The 21,918-nt window shown below is 40.1% G+C and overlaps 1 protein-coding gene across 6 annotated transcripts in view; it reads right to left on the minus strand.

Moving 5' to 3' along the window:
• Window positions 1-21,918, minus strand: part of SHOC2 (SHOC2 leucine rich repeat scaffold protein) — a 70,729-nt gene that overhangs the window by 36,746 nt on the left and 12,065 nt on the right. For 4 of the 6 annotated variants that reach the window (XM_065067033.1, XM_065067031.1, XM_065067032.1 and 1 more), the window contains exon 2: window positions 5,824-6,761. In XM_065067033.1, the coding sequence (XP_064923105.1) occupies window positions 5,824-6,526 (703 nt within the window). In that variant the 5' untranslated portion in view covers window positions 6,527-6,761. Of the gene's footprint in view, window positions 1-5,823; window positions 6,762-7,168; window positions 7,190-8,787; window positions 8,909-21,918 lie in introns of those variants that run through there. The other 2 variants (XM_065067037.1, XM_065067035.1) reach the window with 2 other exon arrangements.

A 21,918-nucleotide genomic window follows, 5' to 3' on the forward strand; every position in this document is an offset into this window, starting at 1 on the left:
GTGGGGCTCTGAGCAACCTGATCTAGTTGTAGATGCCCTTGTTCATTGCAGGGGGTTGGACTAGATGAGCTTTAAAGGTCCCTTCCAACCCAAACTATTCTATGACTTGCTAGGTGCCTAGAGCCTGAATTTGCCAAGTTACTAAAATACCATGTTCTTCCAAAGCACAGATCATATTTTCTCCATTTTTTGGTTTACTGTGTTCAGGTGAGTAAAATGCTATCTAAAATTAAGAAGCTTTCTGAATATTGAAAAGACAGGAAAACTTGTTGCCATCATTGTACCTACAGCAAAGCAGCTGCATGCAAGGGAACGAGAGCTACTGCATTCTGGGGAAAAACAAAAGGACATACCAGAAACACACACATCTGTTTACTAACTATAGATAGTAACACTTCTTCTTTCTCACTAAAATATTTGGTTTAGATGCAAAGCAACTTTTCCCCCAGTGTATTCACCTCATTTAAGTTTGTGTTTTTTAACTACTCAAGACAGTTTGAAGCCCAAAATAGAACTGTTCACCACTTCTAGGTTTCCCTCAAGACAAGACACACCGTAACCAATCATTTGTTTTAAAGAAGTTTTCAGAGCCACTTAAAATTTCATCAACCATGTGTTTTGCAAACATTTTGTTAAATGTTTTACCTTCACTCAGGCTTTTAAGAAACATTTTTGAGTTAGTTTCTGGCTTTCCTAAAAGAAATCTTTTTCTTACAAGTATTATTACTGTACACAGGCACAGCAAGCAGTAGATGTCCTACATAAGCTTTTCTAGAATCTTATTTTGAAACCATGATCAGGAGTATAGTTTCTATATGTCATCTATCAAACAAGGAACACGACCATAGGATTGGAAACTATCAATTCAAAATTCAAGATAGGAGAAATAACAAGGGAAGACTCTGATGACCTCGGAGTCATCAAAACACAATGCAGACCAACAGAATCTGCATGAAACATTAACAAAAGTCATTAAAAGAGAGACAAATAAAAAGTGATTTGAAAAAATATCAGTAAGATGTCAAATTAGTTTGGCATAAAGAGTTAACAGTTTTCTACAAAGATATGGAAGATCTATTTTATTCAGTCTAGTGATCCTAGACTTCACAAAGATCTGTGATGTAGTGTGTAGAAAATAACTAGGAGACTCAGGTGACTAGTAGAAGATGTCAAGATACTCGAGGAACTGACTACAAGTTGCTATGGATGTAACACGACTGAATATAACACACCAGCTTGGCTGGAGGTTATCTCTCAAAGACTCTTATGAAAATAGTAATAAATAGGTAAATAAAAATAATGGAAATTGTATGAAATTTAGTAGTGTAAAAAAAGAGCACATTGCTACTACGATCTCAGGGTTGACCTCTGGCAGAGAGGGAGGACAGAGGCAGCAAAGAGCGCACGTGTCCTGGGTGGTCACAAATGCGTGTGTGTGGTCAGTCTAACACAGCTGCAACGGGATCCAGATGCACGGACAGAGTTATCTCCAGCACAGAGAGGGAGACTCTCATCTGGAATGGTGTATTCCAGCTAATCAAGCACGCTCAGCATTCAAAACATAAGACATCACAGAAAAAGGATAGCAGGGTGACAGAAGGAACGGAGATTTTATGCAGGACTAAAAGCTGTGGTGTGAGTAATGCCCGGGAGAAGACCCGACTGCTGCCCGCACATACAATGGGAGAGCAAATGGAAGCAACGGAGGCAAACTGCTGTGTCTACAAGCAATGAAACATCACTAGCACAAAAATCAACCAGCCATAGACATATTGGGTATTGGAAGACAGGTCTCAAATATCAGAGCACTTTAGACTCCAGGGACTACTTCCAATTTCTTCCCGTAAGAGCAGAAGGAAAATAAACTTCATTTTCTAAGGCTGGAGACAAAAGAATCCTAGAAAATTACATGGGATGATTGCTTACAAATGAGGTGACCCTTTATTTTAGAACAGCAAGGTCCTTCAGTTGGAAAGCCTTTTACAATTATACAGAACAGATATATTGTGATGGCTTTCACTGCCACTGAACACAAGCGTCTAGCACCAGGTTAGACTTTAATGCCATCACACTTAATGTTGGCTCTTCGAGGGAACAGTAGCAACATTGCATCTTTCCAGCTGAACTCTCGGGGTTTGGGGTTGTTTTTGTTGGGTTGTTTATTTGTTTGTTTTTTGTCCAGGTCAAACTTCTGTAGCAGATCTACCTCCAAAAGACAAAGTAAAGAAAACCCAGGATTCTTCGCATAGTTGTGTGTCAGATTAGCAACACGAACACATCACAGCTACCTGCTGCGAGACTCTGCCTTGCTGGAGAACTCAGCAGGTTACATAAGCTTTGAATTTTTAAAAATATGAACAAGCACACTAGCTTGCCATGAGATACATGAGCCTTAGGCCTTACAACAATAGGGTATTTTTAAGAAAAATAATTTGAAATGCTCCACACGATATTGCTTTATAAAAAATAATAGCCTCGTTTTATTTCCCACTTTGCAGCAACAAAACCTTCTGTGTTATTTACAAGCTGATAATATAACAGTGCTTGCTTGTATATAGTATGTAGCAACCATACTATAAACATACAAGGGATTAAAATCATTGGGACTTAAAAGGCAAGTTTTTTTTCAAGTGCACATGTAAAATGTAGAGAAATAACTAGTGTTTAAAGAAACAGAGAAATTCCATCTAAAAGAAATAAATTCTCAGCAGTTTCATTTTTCAGCTGTGTTTCCAACTCAAATATTTCCTCTTTGTACTAGAGCAAAGATACATGAAAGTCAGTACAAAACAGCTACAAAAGTGAAACTATCTCGTCTGTTTTTACTATTTGAGAAAAAAAGGTTTCCAAATGCCTGTTCTGTGTGTCTTGGCAGTTAAAATTATTTGTGTTACTTACACTTCGAAATCCTTTAATTATTTTATTTTTCAACTGATTAAATTGCAAGGGACCTAGTCAGAGAAAATCTACTTCAAATAAAAGGGGACGCTGCTGAACATAGCGATTTCCCTTCAAAATTCTTCATAAAGGTGACATTCCTCTTGCATTTGTGCTTCTAAAGTGCCTTCTAAAATGAGGTGCTGACCCATGACAAGGAACACGGGCATCATCACAGTACAAATAAAGGCACCACTAACTGCTGGATACAAAGACAGACATAAAGTAGCTAATGTTGTCAAGCTAGGGTTTGATAAAGAACCGGGAACACTGCCTAAATGCATATCAAGACAAAAAAACAACACAACAAACAACGCACACACAAAAGAAAGAAGCAAGTTATATTCCTTCATGATACATATATCTACCAAATTTCTCCACACAACTGTTACACATGATCTCTTTCAAGACTATTGTAAGCAGACATACAGAAATTATATACTTTAATGTAAACTTAACCATAAAAATTCAACAAACAAACTAGTTAAGAAACAAAGAGGTTCCAGCACTAGCAATAATGCCTGCAGTATCAAACACACCTACAAGAAGTTTAGCGGGGCAACACCAAGCACTAGAATGCAACATCTCACAAAAGTTCTTCTTCACACACTAGTGTTAATTTAAATTTATGCAGTATTATCCCCAGCTGAACCTCAGAAGCTGGCTCTTTGCTAGATTACATTTGATAACTGAGACACAAACAGACCCAGGTAAAGTACTGACAATTGTGTAACACAGTTCAACCAGTTACATCGGTCACAATTTCTTCATTGTATATAGAAATACACAGTACGGTTTGGGTTTGTTTTTTGGGTTTTTTTGCAAACATCAGCCACATGGTTTCCAGTATGATCCTCTGATTAGGACAAGATTCAAGGAAGCTGTTGGACTTAAAACTGAAGTGGCAAAATAGGTCAAAATTATAATTCCTTAGCTCTCCCCAGGGAAATCCCCAGGATTGCTCAGATGTCAGTGCCAACTCAAAAATCATGTTGATCAGAAAACATACCACATTAACCATTTCATTTCTGCCTAGCGGGAAAGTGTTTCTGTGGATTCTAGCAGAAACCATTCCGATTGCAGCTACAGGGAGCCCAAGACTCAGACCAACAACCGACGGCCTCTTCACGTCTCTCCGCTGCTGTTATCAGATACAGAAGCTGTGCCAGGCAGCGCAGGGAATGTGATCAGCAGCTTCAGACGTGCCCAGGAGCTCCTGCCATCAAGGGCATGTTATCTTAGATATCTTACATATATCAAGGTGCAGGAGAAAGAGGCAAACACTGCTAGTTGGAAACAGATCTATTTAGGGTTCCAAATGAGCATTTCCCAAGCTTTGCAAAATGAGTCAGCACAGGGGCCAACTTCAGTAACACTTCAACATACCCATGCACTGGTTTGGTTAACAGGGAAAAGTCCCACATCAGCTTTTAAAAAGAGGCCACAGGAATTACTGCTCACAGTGTTATAAGGGCTTTTACAAGTTTTTGTCCACTCTTGAAGAAAGTTGAAGCAGTTTCTTAACTGCTTGAAGTTTATGTTCCCCCTCCCGCTAAAGGGACTAAACTCTACCTGTTATACAAATGTTTAGACCAGTAAACTGGTGCTTTGCTCTGAGAAATGAAAGTGAACTCCATAGCGCCTTCATAGTAGTGTAAAGGAGTTCAAAGGAGTTCATATTGCTTGTATCTGTTAAAATGAGCATTGAAAGTGGTACGGCTAACTGATGTAGTTATACTGGTAGCACTTTGCATGCTGAATGTTTTGAAGCTCTTCAAAGCATTTTCCAAACCGACTGTATATAAGTACTTGAAAACTGAGGCCTGGAAGGTACCTCTGTCCTGAAGTTCCATTTCTGGCACAGGTATCAGACACAGCTCTGAGCAACCTGATCTGGTTGAAGATGTCCCTGCTCACTGCAGGGGGGCTGGCCTAGATGAGCTTTGAAGGTCCCTTCCAACCCAAACTGTTCTATGATTCCATGATTCTATCCTTGCAGTTTAAACAAACATAGATAGAAAAAAGAAATGGCTGATGATAGAATCTCCCTTTTACGAGGCACATACATCGTTCAAATACTTTGTCACGTACAGTCTGATAAAGAGATGTTTTCCATGAATCAGAACCTATCAGGAACAAATTATGGAATTCTTGATATACGGCTATTCCGGCGTACCTTTTGTAATAAAGTATTTAAATCAATAAGCCACTTTCATACTATTTCACCGTCTTTCAAACGTGTGTGACAATGTTTGGAAAAACACATATTATTCATTAAAAAATCCTAAGATTCATCTACCATGCATTCAACATTTGGCCACTTTATATTAAGAGCCCATGTATTAATATATTCATGACTTATAAAAGGTAGAGGCTTTCACAAATCATTAACCTACATTATTAACTGTTAGGGCATCCAACAGCTTGCTCATGGTAATAGCATGTAGCTGCCTATTCTACCTTGTATTACCACGGTCACACCCCTCTGTAACATCCCCATAATGTGTTTATAACTTGCAACAGTTCGTAAATGATTTATAAAGAAATCTTAAGATGAAGTATGCCCCTGTATCTTTGTTTTTTTTTTAAACCATCTGGGCTCTGAAGACACAATATGTGAAAGCACAAGGCAAAGATGAAAACAAGATACATCTGATTTTAAGATGACAGATGAAGAAAAGGAGCTTTTGCTTTGAAATAAATATATCCAAGGTATTGATTGCTCTCAACATAAGCTAGCATTGCAACAGTATGATCAAGAGCATAATTTTTTGAAGTTTGAAATGACAAAGGGCACCTGGAGAAGTGGCAGTTTACGTATACTTAACTGAACTGCAAAACTAACGTAAGCACAGAACGCAACTTTCAATCGGTGTAATCGCTTACCAATTTCAGCAGGTAGTTGCTTGATTTTGTTCTCTCGTATGCTAAGCATGGTGAGTTTTGACAAGTTTTTGATATCCTTTTCCACAGTAGTTATACGATTAAAGCGTAGGTAAAGAGTGGCGAGAGAGCTTAGCCTATACACCACTGAGGGGATTTCTCTAAGTTTGTTATGCCGCAGGTCAAGCATGCGCAGTTTCTTCAAGTTATCAAGAGAGTCAGGCAAACTGGTAAGTGAGTTTTCACTCAGGGCCAGTGTCATCAGGTTCACAAGACAACCCACCTCTGCCGGTAGGGACTGCAGTTTGTTACTGTATAAATAAAGTTCTGTTAACTGCGTTAGCTCTTTGATAGCTGATGGAAGCATGTGTATAGATCTCTTGGACAAGTCCAAGCGCATTGAATTCTCTTCCCGACATTTATTTAGCTCTTTGATCACTTCAGCATTGCTGGATTTTTTACGGGTACCTGTGGCTGGATTAGGTCTTTTTATCGTATTGTCCACTGAAAAAGCTACCCCAGGCTGTGTGCTACTGGAGTCCTTCTTTCCATCTTTGGCATCTTTCCCTTTGGTCTTAGGCTCCTTTTCTTTGCTCTCTTTCCCAAATCCTCCAGAGGCTTTTGCCTCTTTCTCCCTTTCTTTTGACGACGGGACTTTCGGATCCTTCTCTTTACAGTCCTTTTCTTTTCCTAGATTACTACTCATGGTGACTCAACGTTTAGCAAGCACCACATGAAATCCGTTTCTGAAGTTCACAAGAACAATTCACTGCTGAGGCGACAAGGATCCTTAAAACATGCAAGCGTTGAACCAAGGGAGGAGCTTCGGAGGTGTGATACCCATTTGCTACATATTGGTTCTGAAGGCACTCTTTCCTAGTCCAGGTATCAGGAAATTCAGCTGGAGAGATTAGAAGGTCAAATGCTCCGTATTAGTATTTCTGTAACAGAGAGAGAAGAGAAGCCAAAGTTAGTGTAAATATATAACTTAACTTCCAGTTAAATTTTGAATATATCTACATCAAGCCTGTGCTCACTAAGTTAATGATTTGTCCTTCCCTTCAAATGTCAATGAAAAACCCCATGCTAAAACAAAAATACTACACATATTGCTCAGAAGACCCACTGTGCTGGAAGACTGATACTAATTAGTACAGATGATAAGAGAATAATTACAATTCATTAACATAGTACTGCCTTCAGTGCTACATTTGAGTCACCATCTTGCATCTTAGCTAGTTCTTGGCATAACACCCTGGTCATCAACATGATTATTCTCTCTCCTGTCCACACCCAATCAGTCAATAAAGATCTGCTATAATTTTAAGTGCCTGCCTCTTCAACAAACCTGTATAGGCTTATTCTTTCAGCACGAAAGAGCCTCAATTAGATCCACAGTGAAATCTAAAACACTACTGTAACACGAACACTTTGCCTCAAGATCTCCCTTCCAACCGGCTCTGAACTGCAGGTCTCTGCTTTTAACATGGAGCACAACGTTGTCACCAGCTTCACGTGCTTTGAAGACACAAACACAAGGATTTAAAAAATAAATCTATCAAACAGTCAACGGAAAGCTCAGAAGAAATAATATCTTCTGTTTCAAGACAAGCAACATTAGGAAGGAATTTCTCATGAGAGTAGGATATATCATCTTTTTAAACAGTATCTTGAATTTTACCCCCCCTCAATGACTATAATGCAGCCTAATAAGTGAACAGATGTCTGAAACCTACAGAGCCCCATTTACATTTTTATAAAATCATCATGCAACATAGAAAGTAGCTTTTTAATTCAAAACATATGACATGCCCAAGAACTTCATGACTGAATACTCTGGAGAGGTTTTTGAATATATCTATGTGGAAGAAAATAAATGCTCAATCAACGGCAACAATAATTTTGTGTCTCCATGTTAGCCCACCTTTTAGCCTAGATTCAACTTTCCTTTGCTATGCACGTTCACTGATGAAGAATGTTTGTATCTCGGAAGGGTACCTTGTTTCCCCAGCCACACGACCTGCCTTAAAATACCCTTAAAACCACCACAGGAGCTGTGTCCCTGTCCTGGCATTTTATCTTCTGTACATGTTCATAAAACTCGTAATCAAAATCACTTAAATAATATTTTGCACAGCAAGCGTTAGAAATACAAACATCTTCTAGCAAAGCTCAAGTAACGTTTTTTAATTTTAACTTGGAAATTCTGTCTGAGAAAGCACAAGCTGGTTTCTTATCGCATCCTAAATATTTCCACCCAGCTTCTACTCCATCCACTAACCTGACTTTTCCTCAAGATTACCCACCTCACTACATTGTATTTTAAAACTTGTTCTCAGCACTGTATAATCTACACGCTTGTAAAACTCCAGCAATAGGAAATGTAATGACTCCAAATACAAAAACGCAGCTGACTCAAGGGTGGGAGCCTAAAATGCCTGATAATTTGTTTTCAGTACAAAAGCTCCTATATGCTGGTAATACACAGAAAACTCAGCTATGTAGCAGTGCCAAGCAGCTACTGCACCACATCAAGCCCCTAAAGTGCAAAATACTCAAAGGGCTGCTGCTCTTATGAGCTTTCAATTTAATCAAATTTCGGACCCGCCAAGCGATTTGTTCCATTTCTTATGTGCGCTGCAGCTGAGCGAGGTTTTCAAAGAGCCTCAGAAAGGAAAGACGGCTGGGGATTAGAACTGCTGAAAGCTCAGTAGTGCAAATGTTCCAAATAATCCACATGCATTTCACTGTCTTGGTTTGCAATTACTTTAATTGTACCTAAAAAAAGGCAGGGCAAAGCTCCTTGTTTCAATATGCCAGTTTAACATTTCATTTTCTGGTAACAAAAGAAAATCTTTTGCCTATACCAAAGGATAAAGACTTAATAGTCATTTAAAACATCATCTGAAGCACAGAAAGAAAATTCAGAGCAATACAAAGGGTGATAAGCAGAGACTCCAACATCACCTCACAGCCGAAGATGGCAGGATGCGGCCAACTCGCAGGCAGCCAAGGGCAGCCGTGGTTTTCTAACACCTGGGAACTGGAGCCAAGCTCACCCAGCAGCCGGCCTTCCAAATACACTCCCTGTTCCGAGTGACAAAAGGCTAACATTGAAATGTACTGCACCTTTGTCGTTTTTATCTCTACACTGAAGATTTTCATTACTGCCCGAGACTGCAAAACGTGTTTAAAGTCGTTTGAGAAGGTTTAGCCTCTTTCTTTCCAAATGAAGTAACACTCTAATAGCTAGAATGACTCCAACTGGCACTTAGAAGAAAAAAAGCTTACGATGAGAGCTTTTCCAGATGAAACACAACACAAGCCAATGCAGGGGCAACATGCAAAATACCTCAGCTGGAAGAGCCTCACCCCTCCAGAGTCACTGCAGCTCAGCAGGGCTGGGACTCCCCACCACCGATGGTCTCACCACCCAGCCAGGTTCCACCCCGTTACCACGGGAAGCTGTGAACTCCTCTGGCACAAGGCAACACTTGTGTCCTGGTGATTCCCATTACTTGACATCCCTGCAACATTTTGTCCCCTGCTTTTTTTCCAGAAGGAAAAAGTTGTGGCACGTACAAGAGGCAGGGCAGAACCGTAATTCATGAGACAACCCTTCCTCTTCCTACAATCCTCTGTTGCCACACGTCACCAACTTGTGCCACAAGCAAAAGGTGTCCAAGCAAGAAGTCTTCCTAGCTAAATAATACTGACTTACTCCCCAAATTGGCCAAACCTGTGAAATAACTGTTCTAGGCTGTCCTCTAAGTACAATATGACGTTCTTGTATCACAACGCAGCATCAGCACAGGACCTAAGTAACTATAAGAAACTCATCCTATTTCTAGTATTTTGTAACTTTTAATACTGCCACTGCAACCTAAAATTATTTTTAACATATTTGCATGTATATAAATGAAAATACATATTTATATTTACATGTATTCCATCTATATGCTGTACGTTTTCAGTTAGCATGACTAAAATATTACCATTTCCTACATTAATGACGGAGTTGCATCTCAAAATTTAACAGGGCAACTACACTCAGAACTCCTTAGTCCTACCAACACATATACAAATGAAATTTGCAGCTTCACATAAACATCTCTACAGAACTTTCATTTCTATCGCAGATCATTCAAGCTGATGAGGTTATTCACATACATCAAATGAAGCACATATGTAAACTTTTGGCAGACATGAGCATAATTACATACACTACAGAGGAAGCTAAATATGTTTCAAAAGGTTATTCATATTTTTCAAGCCCTTTTGGGTAAAGGACAAGAGTCATCATCAATTCTAAACTAGAGTCAAACAAGCATCCATTGTATCTCCAAAGGAGAGATTCTTTTAGAGATATTTTTAGCCAAAGGAAATTCAGTGAAATTAGTGAGTTCTGCCAACTACTTCCATTTTCCAATGCTGTTCAAACCGACTTCCTGTCAATATTAATTGACATTAAAACATTTAACTATTATGTGCTGGAGAAATTGGAAAACTGAATAATTCTTGCTTGGTGTGGCATATGAATGAAAATCAAACTTCTAGAGAAGTTAAGGAAAATTCTTAATTGTTCTGAACATTATTTTAAAATAAAATATTTGTAAATAGCTATAAATAACCAGTATCAGAGTTTTGATTCACTTCTCCTGATGTCTGGTGAAGATAATCCAGATGTATTTATTTTTTTCTGTCAACTGTAACTGAGGAAACTTCAGAAACACAAGCAACTTAAACAGTATCGCCTTCCTTAGCTGCCCGAAAAACAGTAACACAGACGTAGTACAATTTACTGGGGTTTTTTTAACATGTACAAGTAATTGAAAGAGATTTCAGTTACTCTGAGCAATACAACCCATACCATTTATGCAATAAAGGCTTTATAAAAAACACATAGTAACATAGGAACAATCACGTCTGTGATTTGAGGAATAACACTAATCACCTGCAGCTTGGTAATATAAATACTGATGTTTCCTGGTCATTATCTAATACAATATGATGCTTGAGATAAAGGATTTCCCCCAACTACCAGTCAAAGAAGGCTGTAAAAGACTTTCAGCTGCCTGCGACCCACTACTGCTGAGCAATTTTGCTAACTCCCTCCACCCCCCAAAAAATAACCACTGCCAATATTACTTCACAGGTTAGTAAAGACTTCCCTCCAGTTACATCTTTTAATTTTGATTTCACATGAACAAACTTGCAAGCAGTCTGCATGCAGGTCTCTAACGAACTGACGCACCAGGCGACCGCACCAGGGCTGCGCTGGAGCCGCGGCGAGCAAAGTCCAGGTGACCAAGCCCTGGCTGCCGCGGTGACACAAGCGCGGGTGCCGGCAGGAATGGCCCAAGCTCACCTCACCAACAGCACCACGGTGGCACCACAAGCCACGCTTGCCCTGGCCCGGGGCAGTGGGCCCTCTCCACAATGGGCCAGCCCTGCAGGAGTTACTCTCAGCAGTCCCTCAGCAGCCTGAGTTATGTGTCTTGTGACTTGCGAGTATGTGAAAGTGTCCTGTATGTTCACAGAGATGGTTTGAAGGAGAAATCGTTAATACAATGTTCTCCCACTGCTGAAACATTTCCCTCTCGAGTGATGGGGCTAACCAGCCACAGTCTTTTCTGCCAAAGGAACATCACCGTGGCGTGCTGTCTTACAAAATGATAACTTCACAGCTCCACTGAAACACTTGCAGGTTTCTGCTTTGTCTTTCGGCAGACAAAACAGGCACTTTAAGTCATAAACACTTCTAATATTCTGAGCATGTGATAGCTAAGGCATCATTTTCACTGAAGCCTAATATATCGCACTCAAATGAAACAGAATTTTACTTCTCCTGTAGCATAGTAGGAAACCTATAAGCCTGAAATTGAAAGCTCTTTACTACGTGCATAATTTTACCATGGAATAGGAATGATTTTTCCCTTTATTCTGTGTTTGTACTAAACTTAACCCAAAGGGCACACGGCATGCCGAAGGCTTTTCAACCCAAGTCACAGAAGAGGATCATTCCAAATATTAAACACGTCAAAGAAATAAGGAATCCGCTCATACTTGGCACTCTGGAATAAGTAGACAATGATTCCACTACATAATAAAAATGCTTTGAGATCGTAATTCTGATCTTGGAAATTCTGATTAGTCAGACCTAAGTGGCTTTTAACAAGGCAGAGTTCAAATGCTATCTAGTAATTGCAGCAACACCTGTTCACAAACAAACAAACAATCTACCTTCTTAGAAGTATTTACCTTTTACTTAGAATAGCATGGCATATATCAAAAGCACTTCATATTCCACTACACCACAAACATGAACACATCAATAAGCAACAGATTAAACTGGAAGTTTTGCCCAAGTGGCTACTTTCCATTCTCAGTACCACATATGCAAAAAAAGACAGTCACCACTTTCATTTCAAAACCCAAATAGTTTAAGCCAACGAGTCACTTGCCAACAAAGCACATTCTCTCCTACAATTTACTAGCTTCAAACATCTGACCCACAGAGTTTTCATCTGCGTCAGTGCATTGCAGCCACCACAGCCCAGCTGGGAGCAAAGTGCTGAGTCAGCCAGCAGGGCTCGCGCGGCCCCTCCAAACACAAACCTCATCCAGAGGTGCCGAGGCAGTGCAGGAACAACCAGCTGTTGTTCCTGAACCCCCAGAGAGCAAAAATGCTGCCTAATAACTCGACGAAAGTAGTGCTCCCGCAATACATCAGCTAGAGACTCTCTCTTTTTTGGAAAGAAAACTCCTTTATTTCAGAGCGCAGGACGGTGGACGGCAGCAGCGTAACGCTGTAATGGCCCTTAGTGCCAGCTGCGATGGCTGGTTTGTTCAACAGGGAGGCTGTTGAACTGAAGGCTCTGACCATTAAATTCATCTAGGTCCAGTACATGAGCAGCCAACAGACGGTAGCTTGCAGACCACCAATCTAGTCTGATTTTGATCTATCTGGATGCGACCCCACTTTCGGCCCTAATTCCCCCTCACCTGGAGGGAGCAGCTTGTTGCCTCCCTGCAGGCACAGCCCGAGGCCGCGGAGCTGGGTCAGCAAGGAGGTCTGGACCCTGACAGCCTGCTAAGCCCTTCAGGATATCTTCATCCGCCAAGGGACTCCAGCCAAGGCCGTCCCCGGCCTGCTTGCTGCTGCCACGGCTGCAGAACAGCTGAGCAAAACCCGATCTCGCATTCGAGCAAAACCTGGAGGTCGAGGGAATGACTGAACAAACATCAGAACAAGAGGACAACTAGACTGTTTTGGAAGGCTTGCTTACACTTTACTTGTGGTTTCATAGACCTGCAGACACTTCTGTAACTGTAAGCACCCATTTACAAACCCAGGTGCAATTAAAGGTGAAGTTACTATAAATAAGCAAATCAGTTTCAAGAGGCATCTGGAGGTTGATCACTTGGTATCTGCAGAACCAGGCGTATCTCCCAGGACATCCCATCCCAGCTCCTGAGACAAACAAGCCCTTCCACAGCAAAACCACAGCACACGGATATTACCGCCTGTTTCAAAGCTTTCAAACCCATCTTTGTGCTCACTGGTCACCAGATTTGCTGCTCTCTGGGAGTACTTCATCACACTCAACGCCAGGTCACGTACCAAAGTCCAGCTCTATTGTGACAAAAAGGCTCCACGCTAGCAGACAGAAAGTCGCCTATGCCTTAAGTTCCGAGGGGGCAGAAATAATCTTTTGTGCCCTGCCTTTGAACTCATCTAGCAAGTACAGGAATATACATACTGTGATTCATTCTACGTGCTCCAACATTATTTTTATGAAGCATTTTCTCTTTTTCTCCCCTCCAGGAAAAAAATCCCTAGGTTTTGGCCAACAAAATACCATTTCATGTTTTTGTAGAAATAGATTCCAAGAGCAAGTACAAAGAACTCTACTAACTCCATGCAGCAGCTTATTTTAATATGTAAAAAGGTACTTTCTGCATGTGTGGTCTCCCAGCATGTACTTTTTGGGCGCGTGTCTCTGTTTCCATGGTAACTCTATCAGCGGGCTGTGTAACCCTGCAGTATATGTGGAATTTTGAAGTTGTAACTTGCTAGATGAAACAAATTTCCAAGTCTCAGTCCAGGTCCTGATAACTAGATATGCCTGCAAACAGGTTATTCTAAATGGATCTACCAATCTCTCATTTTTGTGACTATAAAAATTGCATCTACAGTGGCATACAAGCTTCCACAAAAGAAAGTGCTCCCCACCTACCCAACACGCTCCTCTGCTGTAGCAAAAACTTGATTTTCACTATAAAGAGAACTTTGCTATTGGCACCGGGCACCACCACTCAGACCTCTCAACAGTTCCTATAAAGAAAGGAAGCAGCCTGCCACACACAGCTTTGTTACAGATTTGATAGCAAATGGCATTGGTCCCACCAAAGGTGATGATGCAAACTGGAAACCAGCATCCAATATTTTTCTTTTATTCATCATTTCCGCTGAGCAATAAAAACAACATCCCAAAACAAACCCAAACAAACAGGAGACAAAACAAGAATGATGGGCAGGAGAGAGAGTAAACACACGAGACAACAATAGAGTAATATATGTTCTATTAATTATCTGTATTATCAACAACTTACGTTACATTGATCCCACAGAAACTGGGACAAACCACATGCTAAATCCCATCTCAGCCAAATCAAACATTGCTCTATTACTATCTAGGGTATCATACTACTCTGGCGTCTGCCAGCAACACAGAATTCACTAGTAAAAAAGGAGAAGTATTGTTTATTGTAGCACTTGTCTTTGCTGCTTTGTCTCCGAATTTCACGCAGTAAGTTTGTTGTCTTCAACATGTTTTTATGTAATACTTATGACCATTTTGCAAAGTTCGGTGCTGGATGACTCTCAGTCCCTTGAATTTTGTGACCATAATTAGTGACTGTTTAAATCACAAGCTCCCTTTGCAGAGGGTTACTATGCTAGGAAAAAATCTGAAAAATCAGCATAAGACACGCTTTTAACACAATCCTGAACATCAAAAAGAGAGATGGTTCTTCAGCTTCTATGCTCTAGCAGACAAAGCCACAATAACTACCTATGGCAGCTCATCACTGCACAATATCTGGCCTCTGTTCAATTTTTTTTTTCTTAGCTAAGATTATTTGCAGTTCTTGATCTTCAGCTGAGAAAAGCTTGGATATATTTGTTTTACTGAACACCTAGTTGAAATACAACTAATGTACAGAAAAGGACATAGGCACTAACATCTACTTTCCAAGTAACACACATGAGTTTGGAAGATACACATGTATCTGGGAAAGTCCAAAAACATACATACTTACAAGTTTCTGATTATAAATCTCTGCACTTTTAGAAGTCATTAACATATTTTGCATTTAAGCTGCTCTCAGAAAATAAGTATCTAATTGAACAGATACACATTCTTCACAAAGACAACAACCATAATCAGAATCAAATTTGCTCCAATTCACGTGTACATTTCTGCTTCATTACAACTAAATTAAATAAAAATAAAATTTATTTGAAACCTGCACAACGATCAGCCTGGGTTGTTTTCTTTAGGATGGCATATTTTTCCAGAAGTTTACATTATATATTTAAAAATTACAGGAAACCAAAACAAATTTAGAATGATTTAAAGATCTACACTTCTTTCCCCACTACTGTTTAACCAACCTTCCAGTGAGGTTTTTTGATTGGTTTTGTAATCTGACCCTTTCACATAAATGCATTTTACCTGATGAAAGAAAACTGATTCAGGCCAAGTTAGAATATAGATAGAATGAGATTACAAGGAAACCGCTATGTTTTAGATAACTGGATGTAAGTTACAATATTCTCATTGCTTTTTTCCAGCAAACATTTACCTTAACACGATGCAATGGGCAACTTCTGCCTTCCAAGTATTGTTATTCAGATGCAAGAACTACAAACTGCCAAAAAGAAATGGCATTTTTCCTTTACAATGTGTGTCCACTCCAGCTAGATTCTCATCATTAGCCACTATATGTATTTCTAAGGTTAAATACATTCTGCCTACCTAGATTTTCCCTACAGTTTCAAGGGGATTTTGCATTATTCCCTCCCCGTCCTTAACCTGCACATGGTTAAACAGCCCCCACGTTCCACCAGACAGACAACCATCCTGCACCTCTGCCTGGAACGATGCTCAACCACAGCTGGAGAAGCCAAAGCAACTTAGAAATACCTTGGGGAACTTTGTAAATTAAAGGCACTATAGAAATGTAGGCTCATTATAAACCCCAATAAGGTGATGAAGAATAAAATTGCTCCCAAGCCTTTTTCAAAGCTTTCAACTGTTTTCCCCCCAAGGAGCAATGACATAAAGCAATGAAATATTATTTAAGCCAGGAGGTGTGTAGTACAGGTGATTCAAGAAGCACTTCATACAGCTATATACAGCCAATATTCTGTGGCAACGGCTTCTTCAATCATGTTGAACTTTTTGAGACCTTGCTCCTCAAAGGTGATGTTCACCAGCAGCTGCCTGCCAAGCCTTGGGGTGTCCTGCAGCTGGGGAAAGGGGCCTTGAGGGGACATGAGAACAGGGAAAAAGGTAAGATAATTTATTTGGTTCACCTGGTAAAGCATGCTGCTTTGTTCATGTTGGAGGTAAACCTTAACACTGATTTCCCAACAACCATGCTGGTTTTATTTTAGATTAGGGATGTGCAATCCATTAAGAAGACGTCTAGTGCCACAGTGAATCTCACCTTGTATTCACTCCTGGCCACTTTGCAACCTCTAATAAGAAAACTCCGAGGAATTCCTCTGGCAACAAAAAGCTGAGTATTTCATAAACCCCGAGCCTGCTTCACGTCCTTGACTCCTACACACTGACTTCTTCTGGTATCAGGCATTCCCCCAGCACAAGCCAAACAGGCAGGGGCTGAAGAGGCCTCTCCTTCCGTGGGGTCACAGCAACCAGGCAGAAGAGAAAAGCTCCTGCCCAGAGCATGAGGAAGCTGAGAAATACAGGGAATGGAGAAACAGGCAGAAGCTGGGACGAGAACGGGGCTGGTGAGCATGGGTGGTGGGCAGGAAGCAGCTGGTAAGAAACTCCACGTAAGAGAATATCACAGATCTAAAAATACTGAGACAGTAATCAGTCAGCAAACACCACTCCTGCTCCTACACGCTACATGGACGAAGGGTCTGAGAGAAGGTAGTAATTGGATATTTATTCAACACATTCAGATAAGCATGGTCATCTAAACCACCAGAAGCCATCTCATTCACACCTGTCTAATTTTGACTGCTTTATATTGCAAATTTGCACTTAGTTAGTACGTGTTTTCTTTTCCTCAATCAACATTGAATGCATTAGCTTTAAAAAAAAAGGATGACAACATTTGAATTTCTTGCAAGCTCATCCACATTCCTACAGATGCAAGTGATGATCCCAGAGATTTCTTTCCCAGGACAGAAGGTAAAACTGAAACAGAGAAGAGAAAACAAGCTCTGTTCACCTTCCTGTGAAGGAACCACCTGAAGTCCAGATCTGCCAAATACTCCTCATGCTCATTCCTGCTGCCGAGGAGCCTTAACCACACATCTTAAGCTCCAGCCTGACATCCAAAAGACTCCCAACGGTACCGAATACTATTCTGCTCATAACTAGGAGACCAATTAAAAGATTATTTCACATATACTAACAATTCTGCAAAATGCATGATAAATTGGGCATCTTCACAGGAACAAGATGTTTTCCTTCAAAGAAAAAAGAAAAGAAAACACTGTGATCCTTTCCAAGCAGATTCTTCAAAATCTGTTCAGATGAGGCATCCTTTTTTTTTGTTCTACAGAAAAAAAAAGTCTTCAATGGCATTTTTACTAGAAATAGTGGAAAAACATGATTTCTGCTTGCCAAAAACCAACTGGATGATACGTTCCTCAGTATGCTTCAAAGGCTTGTGTATTGTAAAAGTAGAAAGTAGTAGCAATGTTAATCTGAAAAAAGTTATCAAAAAAATTCAGACATACAAAGGTAATTAAACCACACTGTACAAATATCATGTATTAGTAAGTCTTTTACCTCTTCCCTTTCTAATAAAGGAAATAAGATAAAAATGTGAAAAAGGTAGCTTAAAGCTAGATGAAAGCTCATCTCACAACCCTAGCAAAATAAAAATTAAAACAAAAATGTACTGTGTGCCCATTTATAATGAATGACATTCTTGCATCTTATTTGCCTTCATTTTAGACAAAAAACAGATGTCATTTATAAATGATTAAGTAACTCAGCAAGGAATCATCTGATCCATTTGTGAACGTTTAAAAGTTATCATAAAACAAATTACTAAGGAAATGCAACCTCTACACTAGCTCAGGCACAACACTGTGCCTCACCAGACCTGCTGGTCCCCCGATACTCGTACCTTGCAAAATCTGCGCGTATGAAAGGAACAGACCGGAGGATCGCACGAGCCGCGGCAAGCTGAGAACAGGTGATTCACCGCATGGAAACCGCCTGTGTCAGCTCCTTTCTGACTTACAGAGAGGTGAGGACACCGCTCAGCTCCCGGCAGCACGTCCCCGCACCGCACACCCCGCAAACCACCCAGCCTGGAGGTTCCCTGCCATGCACACAGGAGCATTTCAGCCAGCCAGGTGACATTCACACAAGTAGTACAGGTTGAAGTAATCCAGATTAAAAGAGAATTAGCCCTTTTCAAAAACAAGTATAATCCAGAAAGTATTGGACATACACATAAAGTGCTGAGAAAAGGTATACAGACTGATGAACCGACTAGAAGGACTGAACAAATTTTAGTATGACAATATGCTTCAGAACAATATGTTCAAAATCAAGGTACTATATTTATATATGAACATTATGGGGATGCGAGAAAAAAATCTGAGCAAGTGAGAAAAGAACTCCTGAACAGAAGGAAAAAGAAACTGAAATGCTGTAGAGGCACCTGAGCCTCTATAGATAAATAAATAAAAATTAGTTTAACAAGGAAGTTGATAAACTAATTTTAACAAATACTTGCTACATATTTATTCCTTTTTACTCAACTGTTCCGAAAATAGTGGGAAAGGAAGAAAAAAAAAAACAACACTGAACACAACTACAGAATGACACTTGCAAGGAAAACAGAAATGACCAGAAAGGAACACAAGCACAGGTACAGGTAGAAGACAGACAATAACCACCAGCGTCTACCTGGAGAGAGAGCAGGAATACTGGGTATGGACTGCAAGGAACTATAAGTATGACAATGTAAAGGAATAATGACCTAAGAGCAGTAGAAGACAGGCAGGATGACAGAACTAGAGAACACATGGGGAGCAGGACCTCAACTACTCTGTCCCCTGTAACAGGGCACGGCCGACACCGCCCAGGCCTTTCTCCATCCCCCATGCCACCCCAAGCCTTTCTCCATCCCTCCCTTGGCTGCAAGGCAAGAAACAAATCACATCAAGTCTGTTATTCCTATGCAGGGTTGAAGGATTAGCGTGTGTCTGATGAAACTTTCCCCACCCCACCAGTCTCCAGCTCCTGAGATTCTTGGATGTAAGGTGGTGCAAATGGGCGCAGCTTCTCTCCCCCACGATTCCTCCTTCCTCCCTTTTTTCATTCTCTGACAATAATTCTTCAAACAGAAGGGGGAGGAGAAGCTGCAATCTGAAGAGCTGAATATCGCTTGTCTGTATCACACAAATTTCTACCTAACAAAAAGCTTCTGAAATTATTACAGACAGTGAGTAATGTAACTGGTCTGACAATTATCAGTATTGGCTTCGTATTGAAGTATAATTCAATGCTATAAACAGACATTTTAGTTGGTTTTTTTTTTTTAAATGAAGATACGCATAAAAATCACTTTATATTAAAACAGCATCCTATGGGCATCAAATTCAGACATGATGCAAACAAGGAAATTCTAATTTAAAATTATTTGTGCTTGCTAAGGCTAAATTTTTGGAAGCACGACTGAGATAAAGAGGTTTTAATCACAACCTCTGTTGTTTGACACATCGTGTACTGTCCTCTAACTCCTAAATTCCTCACGTCAGATCTGTGCAGATGATACTATTTCACTGCTCGCTTCTCTCACAACCAAGCTCTATCATATTTTACAGAGCAAGTAACATTCCCACTAAATCCAGGCCAGATGATCCCTGCCATAGTCAGGCTCATTACAGCAGGCTGCATTTGGTACACTTGATCTTATGCAGCACTGTCGCTTTCCCACTTTGAGCTTGATTAACAAACTATCATTTTTAATTCAAGAGCTCTTCATCTCTCCCCAGAATAATGCGATATCTTCAAGGGATGTTTTGTGGGCCCACTTCCTCTCTTATATTTACAATCACACCATAACTCTGCAGCATCTGCGAGAAAATTGCCTTTCCCCTCCATCCTTTGCCCATGGTACCAGTATGTTCAGCAAGCTGGATGAGGCTCCAAAGTGGTACCTAAGAAAAAGTTCAGTGTTTGAAGTATTTGTTGCCCAAATAGCCTTTCCACCCTTCCTTCAGAAAAAGGAAGCAAATCATTGCCCTGCAAGGGAATTCTGGGCTGTGGATCACGAGCAGGCTCCCTGCTCCAACAGCATCTTCATGCCTGCATTTACAATACATGCAGCTGCTAACAGAGATACAAAAGCTTGAAAGTTAAACAGAAACAAAAATCTCTAGGATTCAACAGAACTTACTGACACTCACCACTTAGTAGATGACCTTCTTCCACATGAATGCGAGCAAGACAAAGAAATGCAAGATATCCATAAAAGTAACGTCAGCAGAAATGAAACCAGAAAACTATCAGTTGTTTTAAAACTAAGCTTAAAAGGCTTGGGGTTTTAAGAACAAGCTTTACAGAGTTCATGTGACCATAAATCAGACTTGGGATGGCTGCACATAGCACCACAAATGCAGTAGCTTCAATGTCCAGGAGAGACCAGAAGAAGCAAGAGGGAAACGGCTGTTTCACTCTCCACACTACATTAGATCAGAAAAAAGAAAACCTCTCATCTATGAAAAAGCAAAGCATCGGTTAATTAGAGTTGGATCTTTCTCTGAATTCGGAATTCAGTTATCAGCAAACAACCAATTCAATTCAACTACAAACCAATATACTGTAAAATTAGAACTGTTACAGATCCCCAGGGCAAAGGAAGACCCCTAAAGGCTGCACCTATTTGGGTTTCCCCTCTGGGATCAGAAATAATTCCAAATAGTAATTTTGTTTGATCACTATATTTTGGATGTTTTCATATACCAAGGTACAGTTCCCGAACACCGGCACAGAACTAGGGAGCAGCTCTCAAGCAAAAAAAAAAAATGCAACAACCAGCAACTCAATCAGTAGTGAAATTAGATTATTTTTCAATAAAATAATTTAGTGTAGTGCTAGAGTAAAAGAAGAATGGAAAAGTTTACTATTTCATCTAAGTGACACAGTGCTTTTCTTTTATCTTTTACAAGAAGATTCAAAAACCTGCACATGTCCTTACACTCAAAAGACAAAGCATGAAGCCAGAGGACACCTAAAGCTTTCCACTAAAGGATGGTCATCCTATGGTAGGATGACCAGCTGTTCACCACAGGTATCTCAAGAAAAACATTAAACTTTGAGACTACTATAAGGAAATACAATCATGATGGGTTACGTGTTTTTTGAGCTGTTAAAATCTCTACTTTCACTGAAAATTAACTATTAAGACCTGGCACCTAAAATGTCTCCTTAGGAGAACTAACACAAACACTACAAGAAGTAGAAGCTACAGCCATACCCCAACATCAGCCCCAAATCTCCTGGATTTTCCTTTTAAGCAGTTTGTCAAACACTAAACCAAATGTTTGCTGCTTAGCTTAAGGGATACATCAAGCCCAAAGAAAATAATTGCCCTAAGCACAGGGGAGAAAAAACAACAACAAAAATCAGATATTTCTAGAGAGCAAGACTACTACAATAAGCATGCTCCTTAAGTATTATTTTTATTTAAAATAACAATTCAAAAGAGAGATAAAACAGCAAATCTAAATTAAGCTGGAAAAAATAATCTGTTCCAGTTAAAATTTCTTCCTCATCTACTTTATCATCAGGAGCTCTCCATTTGTTA

This window comes from Columba livia, chromosome 6 (genome assembly GCF_036013475.1).
Source record: "Columba livia isolate bColLiv1 breed racing homer chromosome 6, bColLiv1.pat.W.v2, whole genome shotgun sequence".
NCBI classification, from domain to species: domain Eukaryota; kingdom Metazoa; phylum Chordata; class Aves; order Columbiformes; family Columbidae; genus Columba; species Columba livia.